Source organism: Triturus cristatus, chromosome 3_1 (assembly GCF_964204655.1).
Source record: "Triturus cristatus chromosome 3_1, aTriCri1.1, whole genome shotgun sequence".
Lineage (NCBI taxonomy): Eukaryota > Metazoa > Chordata > Amphibia > Caudata > Salamandridae > Triturus > Triturus cristatus.
This window is the reverse complement of record NC_140583.1, coordinates 1,182,152,151-1,182,168,110: the sequence shown is the minus strand read 5'-3', so window position 1 is coordinate 1,182,168,110 and position 15,960 is coordinate 1,182,152,151. Positions and strand designations below refer to the sequence as shown.

The following is a 15,960-nucleotide window of genomic DNA, read 5'->3' as shown; positions in this document are numbered from 1 at the left end:
TGACCCCTGTTCTTAAGTCTCCAGGCCATCAAAGACTTCCTTCAAACACTGCAACAGCATCAGGACTCTGCCATCTGAGAGTCCTGCTCTGCCAAGTGGTGCCAATCCAGTACTGGACCCTTGAAAGGTGATTGCTGCTGTCCAGAGACATCAAAATTGGCAGTGACATCTTTGTGCTGATCGAAACAGCCGCATTGCCCTTTGACGCTGGAGCCGATTAACGACATTGCCTCGACAGACTGCACGGCTCAACGCCTGCGGACAGCGCTGCTCAACATCGAAGCAGATATGTTGAATTAATTTTTTTATAATAATGATTTTACATCACTACCAAATAGGAATTTTATTAATTTGTTTGAATTTATTGATAAATTAGAAGATGAGCAGAGGTGTGGCAAATTGGACGGAATCTGCCTAGGCGGTGACTTTAACGTACGATTGCATAGTGGTATTGACAATACAACCATTGCCCCGGTTAGGGTCAACCTATGTAAAACAGGTGAGGAACTCTGCAATTATATTTCTTCCCGTAATTTAATTAATGTAATGGAAAAGGCAGGCGTTGACTCAAATAAGGGTCCACTGCCTACCTACAGAGGACGTGGCCATTCATCTATTATAGATTATGTTTATATATCATCTTCATTGGTAAACTTTTTAGTAAAGGCTGAGGTTTTATGTACTAGCCAAGGTGACCATAACCCAATTTTAACAACCATTAGAATTTTTTCGAAATTTATTACCCAAAAGGAAATAGGGGCTAAACATTTGGAGGCATCAACTAACAAACATAGAGTGATTTGGAAAGGCATAGATAGTAAAGCCCTATTCGCACGCATGATAAAATCGTATCCCCTACTGGTAGGGACGTGCCTATCAAGCAGCACCTTGGGTGCAGAGATCATTGAGGCCTTTAGTGGTTTATGTGTTGGTATTAAACATATAATTTCAAGACCTGTTACCAACTCAAGCAAGAATCCCAGATGGTTCGATGGCATATGCTCGCGGGCTAACAGAGAACTGCATGAAGCACTAGCGGCCATACCCAGGGATATAACCCGAGTTAGATCATTAAGAGCCTGCTATAAGAAAGCAACTAAAGATATTGAGAGAACGTTGGGGAACCTTGCTAGTGCTGCCTCGCTTAAGGATGTAACTGGATTCTGGAAAGAAGTTAAAGCCATGAGGTCTATGGGCTCAAATATTACTCCCATAAGCTGTAATATAACTAGCGAATTATGGGAGGAGTATTTTGCCAGAATTTACACAGCTTCCACAAAGATCTCTAATAGTCATACCTGCCCCCCAGTTTTAAAGGTTGCTATAACTGTAATTGAAGTCGAGGATGCTATAAAACAAAGTACACGGAATAAAGCCCCAGGCTCAGATGGGCTACCAATCGACCTTATAAAACATGAACCGGATTTTTGGGCTCCTCTTTTATGCAATGTTTTTAATAACCTGACCAATACGGCTATTCCGAGCACTTGGTCGACCAGTATCATTGTGCCCATTTTTAAAAAAGGTGACAGATCCAATCCCAGCTGTTACCGCCCAATTTCCTTGATAGACAATACTTTGAAGATCTTGGGCAGGGTTGTCTTTAATAAGATCAGGAAATGGGCTGAAGACAACCAAATTTTAAACTGTTGTCAGCTGGGCTTTAGAAGTAATGTCGGAACTGTCGAACAGTGTTTGAACTTAAATCTTATTCTGGGCAAATATACGATCGCTCAAAAAGTTCCACTTTATTTGGGTTTTATGGATTTAACCTCAGCCTTTGATTTTGTTAGTAGATCACGTTTATGGGAGATTCTTTTAAGTTATGGGTTGGATGAGGCCTTGGTCCATTTTTTGGCATATTTGCACAGGGATTTAAAGGCACGGGTGAGGATAAGAAATGATGCAGAGCTTTCTGGGGATATTGTTATTGGTAGAGGGGTTAGACAAGGCTGTGTTCTAGCTCCTCTACTTTTTATTCTTTATATAAATGAATTACATAATTCCCTGTCCAAATTGACCAATGATGTACCGAAAATTAATGGCACATTATTCCCCGTGCTTTTATATGCAGACGATGCGGCCGCACCCCCAACGCACTTCGCACTTTAGCTACGGGGTTCGGGTCTTTTATGGCCGAACTGGACCTTTGCACTAATTTAAAAAAATCTATAATGATGTGTGGGCCGAAAAAACACTGCATTAACTCTAACATCAGGCAGCGAATCCCTAACACGCACAAGCACTTTTCCTTATCTGGGCTTAGTTTTTTCAGAATCAGGCTCTTGGCAAGCCCATGTAGCCCACAGCAGAAGCAAACTCTCCAAAGCGGTTAATTCTATAATTAGCCTTCGGCAGCCGAAACAAGCAGAAGTGGTGTTACCTTTAACCCAGATACATAAATCGCAATGTGTATCGACGGCCACCTATGGTGCTGAAGTCTGGGGGTATGTAAATTGTAGCGGGATCCAAATTGAAGAGAATAGATTTTGTAGAAAAATTCTCGGGTCTCAAATTTCATCTCCAACTTACATATGCCACAAGGAATTGAACCTACATTACGTGGAGGATTTTATTAGGTCTCGTCCTGCTATATTCTGGCTAAAAATATGGCAGAACCCCGCTGCGATTTTAACAAGAGAGATAATTATAGATTGCCTTAAATGCGATAAGGGTGGTAGTATACCTTTGCTTGTTGCAGTTAAAAACATTTTAGCCAGTGTGAAGTTGGAGCATATTTTCTTATGTCCATTAGCATTGGAAGGCATTAGAACAAAATCACTTAGGGGGGCGCTGTATGACCTGTATCATAAAGAAAGACAGAACATCGAGCATCATAAATCATTGATGGTTAGGTATTTGCCCTTTTTGGAGGTACCGAGCACTCAACATCATATGCCACAGAAATACCTCAGAAAGAATATAGGGAGATAGAAAAGGAGCTTACTTTTCCGCATTAGGGATGGTAGTATAAAATATTCACTTTGCTTCCCGATAGAATTTAATAGCAACCTTGAGCAGTTGTGTTGCCCATGCGGTATTGGTAGTAAACAAACATTGTTACATTTTTTACTTTTTTGTAAATTTTACGCCAGATATACAAAACAGTATTTAACTCCCTATTTTAAGGCATGGGCTATCTTTGATTTTAAATTAGAATATTTTGAAATTTTACGGCTAGGAAGTGATGATTTGATTTTCCGAGTAAGCACGTTCTTACAAGCTGCGGTACGCTCACGTGCTTCTATGAACGAACCCTAATGTGCCGCAAATTTTGGAACACTGCCTAGTGAAATTCACCTTTTATCTTTGCTCTTAAAATAGTCATTAATATTGCCCGTAACTAAATATTTTGATAATGCTGCTAGTATTGGTAGAATTGAAAATGGGGTTTTAGTTAAATTATATCTGTACCTTGATGCCTATCATTGTCTGATTTATTGCACGTTATTGCACTTTATTTGCAACATACTGCTGACTTTGCACATTGGTCTAAACCTCATACTTTGTTATTAATGCTGCTAGATTTTGCAGGTTCGTCCAACCTTTTTACTGTGATTTTACTACTGTAACTTTGTATTTGTATTGGATGATATTGTATATTTATACGTTTTAAAACTTGTATTGTATTTGCCATTGGTAGTGAAGAACTGTGCTTTTATGGATATTTTTATTCGAATAAAGATTATTTGACTTGACATCGAAGCAGAGCCTGCATCGTAAAAGGGTTCAACGCCGAAGCCTTCATCGACTGTGCGGATCAGTGTTGATGCTTCGTCTCCATCCCCGGGATGGACGAGACGCCTCCTTGACTCTTTGCATCGAGTCTTCGACATCGACGTTTGCTCCATCCAAGATACTTATCAGTGGGACCTGCCTGACTGCTGTAGTTAGTCTGCCCTCCACTGCAGTCAGCCAGAACTTTGGCTTTACCCCGATCTAGCGTGACATCAAATAACCTGTTAGAGCTATTGACTTCTAAGCAATATTTTTGGTTTATTCTTTAAAAATTCATAACTCTGGTTCTACTTATTTGATTTTTCATGTTTTCGTTTTGATTTACTCATAAAATAATTCTCTAATTTTCGAAAGGTGTGGAGTATTTTTGGGTTGCTTTCATTGGGTTACTGCGTGTGTGTTGTACAAATACTTTACACATTGCCTCTTTAGATAACCCTGACTGCTCTGTGCCCAGCTACTAGAGGGTGAGCATAGGTTATCTTTTGGTGTTTATTTAGCTTACCCTGACTAGGATTGCGGTCCCTACTTGGACAGGGTGCAGAACTCTGCCAACTAGAGACCCAACTTCTAACATGGATCTATTACGGAAGGAGTCATTGAAAGCTGAACCAATGATGGCACTGCACAGGGTGGTGAATAGGCCCTTTATTAATCTAAATCAGATGTCAGAGTGAACCCTCTTCTTCAATATTCTGACCCATTTAGCTGAAAACAAATTCTGCCCAATGATGATGTCCTCTACACTGAATAATTCTGCGAAGTTGATGAAGTGGAGACCAATGCTTCAATGTCTATGGGTTTTGATGCTTTGGCGTCGAATGGCAAAACAAAATGGATACCTCAACATCAAACCTGCTGTTGACAAGAGCATGCCGTCACCATATCTGTCCTCTATGTCTAATGGAAACGCCTCTACTCCATGCTGTGACTTTTCTCAGGCCTATGTGCCTTTTTAGAGCTCTCCGCTGAGTCTTTGAAGTTATCACTAGAACAATAGTAGAATGGGCTCCTCCACCATATCATTCAGACCTCACTGTAGTAGACTCTTACCTCATGCACTGTTAGACCATAGAGTCCTAACTCTAAGATTACTTTCAGGTGGAACTGTACAAAAAGAAAGACCTGTAGAAAGGTTCTTTACCAGTCTCAAGGAATCTTAATATAAAATCTCAATTTGTCTATGGCAAATGAGTTGATAACTGGAGACCGCTAAATTGAGATGATGCTACAAACCAGCATGATGTTTGGTACACACCTGTGTTGCTCCATCTTGAGTTTGTATGCTTGTGAGGTTTGAAGTCATCACAATGTCTGAAGAGATGGAGGCTGCTCCAAAGGGACTCCCTGAAACATATTTTTCAGACAGCAACGACAAAAGATAAAAACTCTCTGTTCCTAGTTAATTTGTCATTGTAATTCTTCCAACTCTGACCTCACCCAGGAAGGACTATAATGGGGATGAAGGTATCAATCCATACTAGAAATTACACTTTCTTAGAAATTACATTGTTCCTTCATCACATTACAGAATCCAAAAACTCCATCCAATCTATAGTAAACATCAAGAAAGGGCTTGCCCCCCCCCCTAAAAACGTGAAAGAGGACAATAAAAACAATCTATACAAAAGAGCGCTGGTCTTGGCCTGACTTCCTAGATTGTGCAATATGATTAAGGAACTGTGTCATTTGTAGTATGGAACAAAAACAGGGCAGGAGTACACGGTCCTGACTTCCCAACACCCAGTTCACTCAGATGGGTGCTGGTAAATGCTGTGCATGGTAACACTTACTTCCCTTAAACAATCTTTTGTTGTCACCATGGTTGGTGAAGCTAGTGCTGGGTATCTCTAGACATAAGCTAATTTTTCAAGCTAACACAGAGCTCATCAGCTCAACCAGCTTAAGGGTGCCTTACGAAACAAAAACAGGATGGGAGCACACTGCCTTGCCATCCCAGATCTGATAAATACAGTGCATGGTAAAACTTACTAAATTTACCAATCTTGTTTTCACCATGGTTGGTGCAACCAGTGCTGGGTACCTCTAAACGTAAGGTCAAGTTACAGGATAATTGGTGTTATTTTCATATAAGGTAGAACATTAGCAGCATAGTAGGAAGACACTGAATATTATCATAGGAAGGTGGCTTTTGTTGTTGTAACCCCATTAGGCCCGAGTTGATATCCGAGGTGTGTAAGATGACACTAGTCTTCATTGTTTCGCCATACTCTTTTGTGTTTCACTGCTAATGTGGTATCATCTTTGGGCCTTTATATAGGCATCCAAGATAGCACACATTATAAACTCTGGTAATACAACCACTACTATATGAGTGCACTCCATAACTAAGGTAATAATAGGCAATATTAATACGATTGTAGTAGAGTGCTCTATATATCAGGTGATTACTTTTTCATTTAAATGTAAATATCAGGGCACTTTGCTAATTAACTAAGGAACAGCATTGTTGGAAAGATTTGTTTGGAAATTTCCAGGATGGTGCTCATGTAGAATGCTGCAAGTATGACGACTATAATTTTTTACGGGAGTTGGAGGTTAAACTTGGGTAAACTATGTTGGCCTTTCTTGAGATCAACATATCATAAATAAGTATAGATGTAAGGCAGTCTATTTGCCCAAATAACAAGCCATAAAACCATTTCTAAATATACCTGATATTGGGGATTGGTTCTGGATTTCCAAGATGGTGCTTATGTAGACCGCTGATGACATAATTCCATTCTTATGCATACTGGATACTGGGGACTACACTGGAGCAATTGCTTTACCCCCTCCCCCCCATTTTTAAGACTACAATGAGAACACAAGCGCAAAGTATCAGATTTTTGGGGGATATGACACCTCGATTTGCTATTAAATACTCATGTTTGATGACTGAATGTGTAGCTACTCAAGATGACGTTCATGTGCACTATTGATAGCGCGACACCTGATATATATTTCTAATGTAACTAATGTGCTTGACTTGGCAAAGAGTTTAAGGTTCTTCTCCTATTGATATCATGTTGCCTGATATATATACTCCTGCAATTAACCTGAAAGACTTGGTAATGGGTTTAGCTTTACCTATAGTGCCCTACCAAGTGCTGATGTACCATAATAGCTAACCACATGGGTATTAAAAATGTGTGGGATGCCTCATATTGAGACATCCAAGATGGAGCTCGGTTAGCATACCAGTATGAAATCTGGTCACATATTTGCAAATACCGTGCCTTTACGTGATAGCAGACATATATGATGCATGATTTCAACCTGTTCTTTTAGAAGAGATAACTGTATAAATGGACAGTGTAAAGCTTTTGTAAAACAAGCACTGGTAAATGTATTAGGTTTCACTGTGTGATTAATAATAAGCAGTTTTTTTGTATACTATTTTTACAATAGTCTATAGAACAGTAAAATGATAGTTCACGTTGTGTGCAGGTATGTTTAAAGTAAAATTAATCAGGGATCTGGAGAGAATTATTTGCTTCTAGCGTCTTTTTAAGGGTCCGACATTGGTAAATATAGATCACTGGAAAGCACGTTGACCCGGTAAATCTGCGGCAGGCATTTCAAAGGTTTGAACTGCGGGAGTTGTATTATTGCAACTTCAGGAAGTGGGCATGGCTTGTACTTGGCACGTACATTTCTATAGCAGCATAACATTCGCAAACGGCAGCTTTGCTTTTTAAGATAATTTTCATGGTGGAAGTAGTACTATGTTCTGTTCTATGATGATGCGCTTCCTAGAAGTTATCTGTCTGATTTAACAGTGTAAATGCCTGCCTGAGGTGTCTGCTCCGACACGCTCAGTACTAACGGGCATCTTCTGCTAGAAGCTCTGAAACTGCATCGGTGAGTCCAAACTCCAGTCCCCAAAACTCACTTTTCACTATGGCTGTATTATTTATTTCTTTAGAATAAATACAACTGAGCATGCAGCCAAAACATATGCATCTAAATTGAGAGCCATGTCTCCTGAAAGTTAGAGAATTGTCACAGCACACACCACGTTTCATTTATAGCAATTTTCACTTCAATCACATAGCTTGTGTATGATCATCCGGTCCCAATTAAAGGAAACATAGGATTTGTAGTTTCTGTTCCGGGAACGAGATAAACATAAATGTACATAAAAAAGTATGGGTGTTTAAACGCTGGAAATGCAGCCAGCGTTACAAACTTTAAAGTAAGCCTTAAAGTGAACATGCAGCAACAGTTACAAAGTTGTAAAAAATGTAACCACCAACATAAAATAGAGTATTACAAAATTCCATAAACGTATGAATATTACAAAGCACGCAGAACATCCAGTACGGATTGAAGGGAACATAGGAATTGTAGTTTCCGTTCCCAGTTAGAAAAAAGCGAGAATGGCCCTGGGGGCAACGCCAACCGATGGCGAGCCCCCAAAACAGGTGTGAGCCGGTTTGGATCGGTGCTGGGCAGCGCCAACGGTGGCGATGCAGTTTTGAATTTTCGCGGGTGTGATGCCGACGATAGGTGATTGGCTGGTGGGAGTGAGGGGGGGCGCCTGGGCGTTTGCGGGTGCAGCCAGGTGAGGATAAAGGGGGAGTGCATCCCACACAGTTCCTTGGTTTTTTCCTCATGTGGCTGCCACCGACGACCTCGTTGCTGTGCCTGCACCCTGAGGCTGCCTTTTTTCCCCACCCTCCCATCCCCTTAGTCTCTTTGTGAGGCAGGGAAGGAGTCATGTTTGGTCACAAAACAGGTGGACAACCTTGGCATCAGTAATTGAAGTGCAGGCGAATTCTGAATTAGAAATCCTTTGGCTAAAAAACCAGGGCTGGGGTTGCCGTGGAGGTGTAGGGAAGGGGTTGGGACTCCCGCTACAGCGATTGTTCTTAGCCTCTCACGGTACTCCATTACATGGCCCTGGTGAATGTCTGGGGATGGCCTCTGCGCCAGGGGACCACGGTATGGCCGGGTTGCCCTGGCCCATCCCAATGGGTGCCGGGGGGGGGGGGGGATCACTTCTTGGGTTGGCTCTGGCATGGTATGTTGGGGTTCCAGTTTTCATGACTGGCCCAGGCGCTCTCTATTTTGAGGGGGCAGGTGAGTTTGCCTTGTGATATGCAACTTGCGGTATGGGGACCACGGTCCCGAATCATTTGGAATAGTCACTGCCATGGTGCCTGCGGTGTGGCCAGCCATGACTCCTTTTGAGGATCTGTTGCTAGGAGATGACATGTATTAGTTCCTCTAAACAAAGGCTTCTTGATGTAAATATTGTAAATGTCAAGTGTAAGTTTGGATAATTTAATAATTCTGTTGATATAAAATGTCGTGTTTATGTTGATTGTAATAAATACGGCCTGAGAATAGTATATTCTCTAACGCAGTGATGGTGTCTGCATGTCTCTGTCTCCCTTAAAGGAATCCCCATTTGGGGAGGGATGATTTGGGTAGGTCTTTGGGGAGGTCCCCCACCTGTGTAAACAAATAGTGCATTTACCGTTTGTGCATGTGGTGCATAGAACAGACTGCGCGTGCCGTGTTTTGCTCATGGAGGCTGTGGGAGATCGCGCTGTCTATGCAAAACATTAATGAAAATGTGTTCCACAAAAGCTGATATGAACAGTATTTCTGTGACGGAAAACTGTTAAGAGAAGCACATGAGAAACAAGCATTGGTAAATGCAGGAAAATATGCTAAAGCCAACAGAATTGGAGGAAAATTGATGGCAAGAACAGAAGCCAAATAAAAGCCAGGAAAGAGAGGGGGAGGAATGAAAGCCCCTTTGAAGTTTCTATTAAAAACAATAGATTTCCCAAGCACACCGCTAGTGCTGTGCAGGTGAAACTTCAAAATGATCAGATTAAGCCTTTCCAAAATGTTTATTGTAGTAGGATAATATATTAATTGAGGAACCTGCAAATAGATGCAGGGGGACCAAAGGTTGATGCTCTGCTTTTTCAAATGGGATTACAATAAATATACATGTACTATTATGACTTCCACACATCGTATTTAGCTTGTTAGAATTAAGTACCTGCACAAATTTATGTATATATGTTTGGTATTAATTGTGATAATGTAGTGTGTTATAACTAAATTGGCCTGTGTATTTAATTAATAAGATCTATAAATCTGATCAAGATTAGCATATATTATGTACACAATATCAAGCAGGTACTCTTGTACAAGAATGCACAAGGTTCTCTATACACTTGATGTATAAGTGTGTAAATGACGTGACAACAATATTTTCAATCAGTGTATATAGAACATAAATCATCTATGAAACCATAATCTGATAAGTAGTTAATTTTATATATAGTATCAACTGCGATATGAGATGTTCATTTGGATGAAACAGCGGTTCAGATCACTTTCTTTGGAACATCTGATTGTGTTAACCGTTACAGTTGTATGTGATGTAAACATGTGTGTAATTTATTTTATTTAGCAATTTTCTTTTAGCCTTGAACAAGTTCTCAATAAACAAAATGCTTCTGCTACAACAAAGAACTTAATTGTTCAAGTGGCAATGAAAGAATTGTGAAGATGACGTTTGAATAATGGATTTTTTAACTTCTGCATCGGATCCTCGTGCAATTTGTTGAATTTTAAAAATAAATGGTGCTTACTATATACATTACTGAGCCATAATCTGTGACTTAGCGGTTTATTACATTTTGAGTGCTGATTTTATCTTTGAAATTGACTTAAGTGTTTTCACCGATTCAGCATGGCGAGGATTGGAACTGTTGAATTACTCTGTGACCAACATGGTATCCCAAAGGAAGCAGAAGGAAATTACCTCAACATCTTCTTGAAAACATGGATGTCAGTGTACTTGGGCGTCCTCATAAGGCATTGGAAGGAGGTATGTGCAGGTGGTTCTAGCTGTAGACACAGAAACCATTTGCACCTAGAGGGACTTCGTCATCGCATTCATGCTGAGCGTAGGGGATGAGAATTTAAAGGGCATAATCTATAAAAATCTATGAAGTGGTTGGAGAGGGAAACTAAAAATTAGGAGACAGCCTGATACTCTTCTTTCCAAACGCATATCTCCCATCACACATATGAGAAGGAAGAAGTTAGCTCTGATAAGGAGAAACTTTGTATCAAAAGATGTTCTAGGAAAAAGGTTTTTCTATGTACATTACCAATCATGAAAGATGTCAAGTATATATTTTGATACGCTAATACCACACATTTTTGAAAACCATGAAGAGATGGTTATTCCAGCCTACAATTAATTCCTATTAGAAGCAACTGCTGACTGAGTTGAACATCCAGTCATGCACCTCCAATGCTACATGATCCACCGATTAGGAGTACAGACACATGAAGAACACTGACGTCACACTGACAGTCACCAGGGTCACAGGAGAATACTTAGAAGGAGAAGCCTGCAGCTAACACTGTACCCCCATCACAAGACTTGTGGCCACTATTTTCAAAAGAAATTTGTGGTGCTGCTCTACGTTTCTCCATTTTACACCCTCTACCCCCCTCGTCAAATCTACAACCCCCCCGGTTATTCCTAAATATCGAAACACTGTGTCTCCAATCTACCGCCCTTCATTTAGCTACCTAAAGATTTAGAGTTCAGTAGAATGCAAGGTATTGGATAAACAAAGTCCACTCCGGATTTGAGGGTGGTGGACTGGAATCAAGGGAGAGTTAGCTCATGTTACCAAAACACGCAACTATGTGGACTTGAGAAGTACACTGGGGAGGAGTGTGAAGGCTGCCCAGCAATAAAAGAACGGTTGGACTGTTCAGTATACTTGGGGAAGTGTAAGTATTTCTGTGCCCTTCCTGCTTACCTCTTATTTGATATCCTGATTTTTAACAATTTGTTGCAAGTTAAAAGAAAACACTTTATGATGCTGCCTGCAGTGCAGGTGATTGCCAATTGATTGGGAAGGAGGGACAGCACTAAATTAGTAATCTGTGGCAAGTCTAAGGTGTGCTTTGTTATTGACTATCAATTTAAGTGTTAATAAAATGGTTTCCTTCACAAATACAACCTAAAAAAAAATTCCCTATTTGTGTCTATCCAAGGATCATATAAAGAATTATACAAGATGTCATTCAGATGTTTTGTTATGACAATAAAGAGATCTTCAAATACTAACCAACTGATCAACCGCCTCATTTCCAACTAGTGCTTCTCCAACAAACAATACCAAATCAGGCATGTTTACAGCAATAAGTTTGGCCAGAGCGGTCATCAATGGTGTGTTGTCCTGCATGCGGCCAGCAGTATCCACCAAGACTACATCAAAATTCTGGTTGCGAGCTGCAGGAAGATAAATCAGGGCTTCAGGTAAGTAACATACAAAAAAATGCAACATCCTTCAAGCTGAAATTCAAAGGCTGAGCCATGAAGCGCAACAGGTGGCCACACATGCACTTGTCAGCCATATTTAAAGCTTACTTTTTAAAACCAAAAGCTATTTCAGATGATGTGCACATTAGATCTTCAGTCTTCTAGATGCATTCCTAGTATTAGTTATTATTAGTAGAAATTCCACCAACTAAGACCTTGAATTAATTTTTTTTTTAGAATTAAGATCTATGTTTCATCTTGGTGTTATCAAGTTTTTGTTGTAAAAAACAACATTACTCAAGAACTGCATGGGAATCTGTTCCTCCTGCACTTTATTAGGGCATGTATTGGACTACTTTGCTACATCAGTCCAACCCTTTAATTCCTTATATCCCCAACTTTCTAGCCAATAGATACCAGGCCCTCATTTCTTTTTTTTTAAAGAAATCCTTTATTGTAGCAAATTAAAACAGTACAAATAGCGCACTTTAAACAATTTCGTAGGAACAAGTCTACATTTCAGGCAAGTCATACAGTAATTATTCAATGACATAAAGAGACCAATATAAACAATAAGTTGCAAAAGTAAATATTACCTATTACCCTTCTTCCCCTGTGTATCAACCGCATGCGGCATGGCTATCGGTGAGTTTCAACCCTCAGAACCTTGTTAATCTTCTTCTACGGTCCTGTCTATTTCCCTGAAAGCACATTTTTCTCTACTACATTGCCGAAGTTGCACTTCTTCAGCAACCCCCCACTCTGTAACATTTTTAATCCATCCCTGTTCCCCCAGACTCGAGAGCTCATCCACAAGATGGTCACCCGTCTTTTTGCTAGTAGGAGGTCCAATTGCATAAATTTCCATTCTATTTTCCTGTCCTGACACTTCTCAAAAAGACAAATAGCCGGGTTCAATTTCACTGACACCTTCGATGGCCTGCAATCTGCGTACCACAAAATACCAATAATGATACATCAGAGAGCAGTGCCAAGCCAGATTGGTCTAACTGGTGAAGAAACACAGGGGTGATTTATGAGCAGTGTGTATAATTAAAATTGACTAATTTAAACCGTGCATTAGACGACCCCTGTTTTACTAGGACATGGATACCTTTACATTGTGTATCCCCAAGTGTGGCCTCTAGATCCTCCTCCCACTCAGTTCTGGCTCAAAACTAGGCCTTTGGTTGATCCGCTGTATATATATGAGACACTAAATGTCTGCCTCCATGCAATTCCAGTATTTTGCTGAATAGGTCGGAAGAGAGTGGAACTTCTGGGTAAGTGGGCCAAATGTCCAGCATGCTGGCATACAACAAAAACTGCCCCGGACCCTGACCAAAAGCCTCCTGTGCAGCCTCAAAAGAAATAAAAGTGTCATTGTGGTAGAGGTCACCCAGGGTCAGACATCCCCCATTTTCCCAAGTACTAACATCCACCGCCTCTGATAGCAAGCGGAATATGCAGGAAGGTCCCAAAATATAAATTCCTGTGCAAACGGGGCCCGTTTAAGCATTAACTTCACTCCGCGCTCCCATAAAGAGAACAAGTGTTTAATTAGGTATGGCACTGTTGGTGTCTGAAAACGGCGTCGACAAAAAGTCAGTCAAAAAGTGACTGGAGGTACTGCTCTCTCAGGATCTGCGCTGGCTGGCGTGGAAAAAGAAAGAACTGACGTCAGAGCGAGAGGGCGGCGTCTAAGTAGCTACCTCTATGTCATCCCGGCAACCACGATGCCAACAAAAAACCCAGAGCCGACCGACGCCACCTTTCGGCGCGCAGAGGTACTGCTGAAAAAAAATTCTCTGGATCCAGTCTGCCGCATGGGGGTACTTCTAAGGTAAGGAATCTATAACAAATTATATCTTTCAGTTAACTTTTTCCACAAAAGATATCCTGGCCAAATTTCTTGTTTTTCCCCACACGTCTAGTGCTTCAAAAGTGCCTAGGTTTTGTGGATTTCTGTGGAGGGAACAGAGAAAATAGCCAAAATACAGCAACATTTTGTTTTTGGGAAACAGTGACGGTAAATGAACCATATTTTTCTAAAAATGTCATTAACAAAAAATGTGTAGTGCTAACTACACCCGGTTTCAGAAACAAACAGTTGTGGTTGGGACAGAAATATGTTAAACGGAAAGGGTATACAGTTCCTCTGTTCGTAAAGGAGAGAGTGGAGGAAACTCTCCTTGGAATTAGACTAAGTGGGGGTTAGTGTTCAATAAACCTTAAGGGTATAGGATTTTACGGGGTGGGGGAACCCACATTGGTGGAACTAAAACCCTCACACACCCAGCAAGCTAGGTGTCATGCTTCATCATCTGGGTTTTGCTCCTCGTCGGGTCGGCGCTGCAATTCCCGACGGGCACCCAGGGAAGGGGCTCTTTAGCGGAGATCTTTTGTTCCTTGCCGAGGGTGAGTGCAGGTGAGGGCCAGGGAGGTGTAGATGTTTGTGAGTGTGGTTAAAAAGGGTCGGTTAGTCTGGAATATGGATTTTATTTGGTCAGTAAACCACCCTATTAAAATGAAAAGAGAGGCGGTAGTTTTGACTAGATGGGTCAGAGACTACTCTACTCTGCTCTGGTGGTCGACATGTTTCATGCCTACAAGGTCAGGGGGATCCAGCGGCAATTCATCAGGACCAGTGATTAAAACTATCTACAAAAATGTGAGGGTGTGATACTAATTATTTACAGTGATGTAAAAACTACCCTAAGTAAGTGTCGGAATAACTAGACTCTTACATGCTGGACCGGCCTAACGTATTAGAAAGTGCCACTCCAGTCGGTACTTGGCGAGCCTCTTGGGGATGCGAACTTGCCTAAGTTTAGTCGCCCAAGGGTGGTTGATAGACCTACCCCGCTCCGCCGAAACCGGGAAATATCCCTCGCATGGTGAAGGATGTGTAGCCCTTCCCTAAGTGCCCCCAACTGTAGTGAGGTCTGGATCACTGGTACAGATTGTTGTTGTCTTGGGTGAACACAGCACATGCATTTGTTTCATGACATTGGCCTGTCCTACAAATTGCGGTCTTTATGGACAAAGAGGGGGTGCCCAAAACACCACCCTCATAGTGGGGAAAGGCTTCTGCCTTTGCCAGGAGTTAAGTAGCATGAGCAGCATACCATGTAGTGATCAGTAGAAGTGAACAGGCCTTTTTATCTTTGTTACTGGAGTGAGGCCTACAGGCTCACTCATGTAAAGTTCTGTTGCAGTGTGATTAACTCACCCTTGGCCTACATCGCATCCGTATGCAGAGCTGTGCAGTGTATGTTTTATATGCAGTGCTGGGTGTAGGCGGACCTGAGAATGGTACAATACATGAAAGATGCAGTGCTGTGTAGCACGTGTGTGCTGTATGTATCTATTACTGTGAATGGTACAATACATGGAACATCCTGGATTCCACTTTGGGAGACCCTGGGCTGACTGGAGAAGCATGAGGAGGTAGTGGATTACTGCTTTCCTGTGAGCTGGATGGGAGACACACTGGAAAAAAGAGAGCCATGCTCTTCAATACACTTCAAATGGTGCTCTTTGATTCAGAGAGAGATTACTAGAAAGGGGCTTGGGCACACCTCAGGAAGGAAATGGGGCTGATAAGATAATCATAAAGAGCTAAGGTCCTAAGGTAGCCTTTTGATACACATCACTGTGGCTGACATCCAGCTGTGAACCTATAGTCACTCCTGTGGCATGTGTTGTGGGTGGGTCTACCAGTATGAGATTTGCAGTTGCTCCTACTGTGACAGACTGCGTTCTGGAGAAAGGGTAGGCTAGAGGAGAGAGCACTTCAAAAGGAAGTAGAACCCAAAACAAACTTCAAAGACTCAGACCCTAAATCACATAAGGTGTTTGGAAATGGACTATAAGGAGCGCTCAAGGCCCCTAAAATTGTCAAC

The 15,960-nt window shown here is 41.3% G+C and overlaps 1 protein-coding gene across 2 annotated transcripts in view; it reads right to left on the bottom strand.

The window, feature by feature from the left end:
* SRPRA (SRP receptor subunit alpha) overlaps positions 1 to 15,960 on the bottom strand; it is a 1,746,362-nt gene that overhangs the window by 318,777 nt on the left and 1,411,625 nt on the right. For both annotated transcript variants that reach the window (XM_085646110.1, XM_085646111.1), the window contains one exon: positions 11,862 to 12,025. In XM_085646110.1, the coding sequence (XP_085502236.1) occupies positions 11,862 to 12,025 (164 nt within the window). The remainder of the gene's footprint in view (positions 1 to 11,861; positions 12,026 to 15,960) is intronic.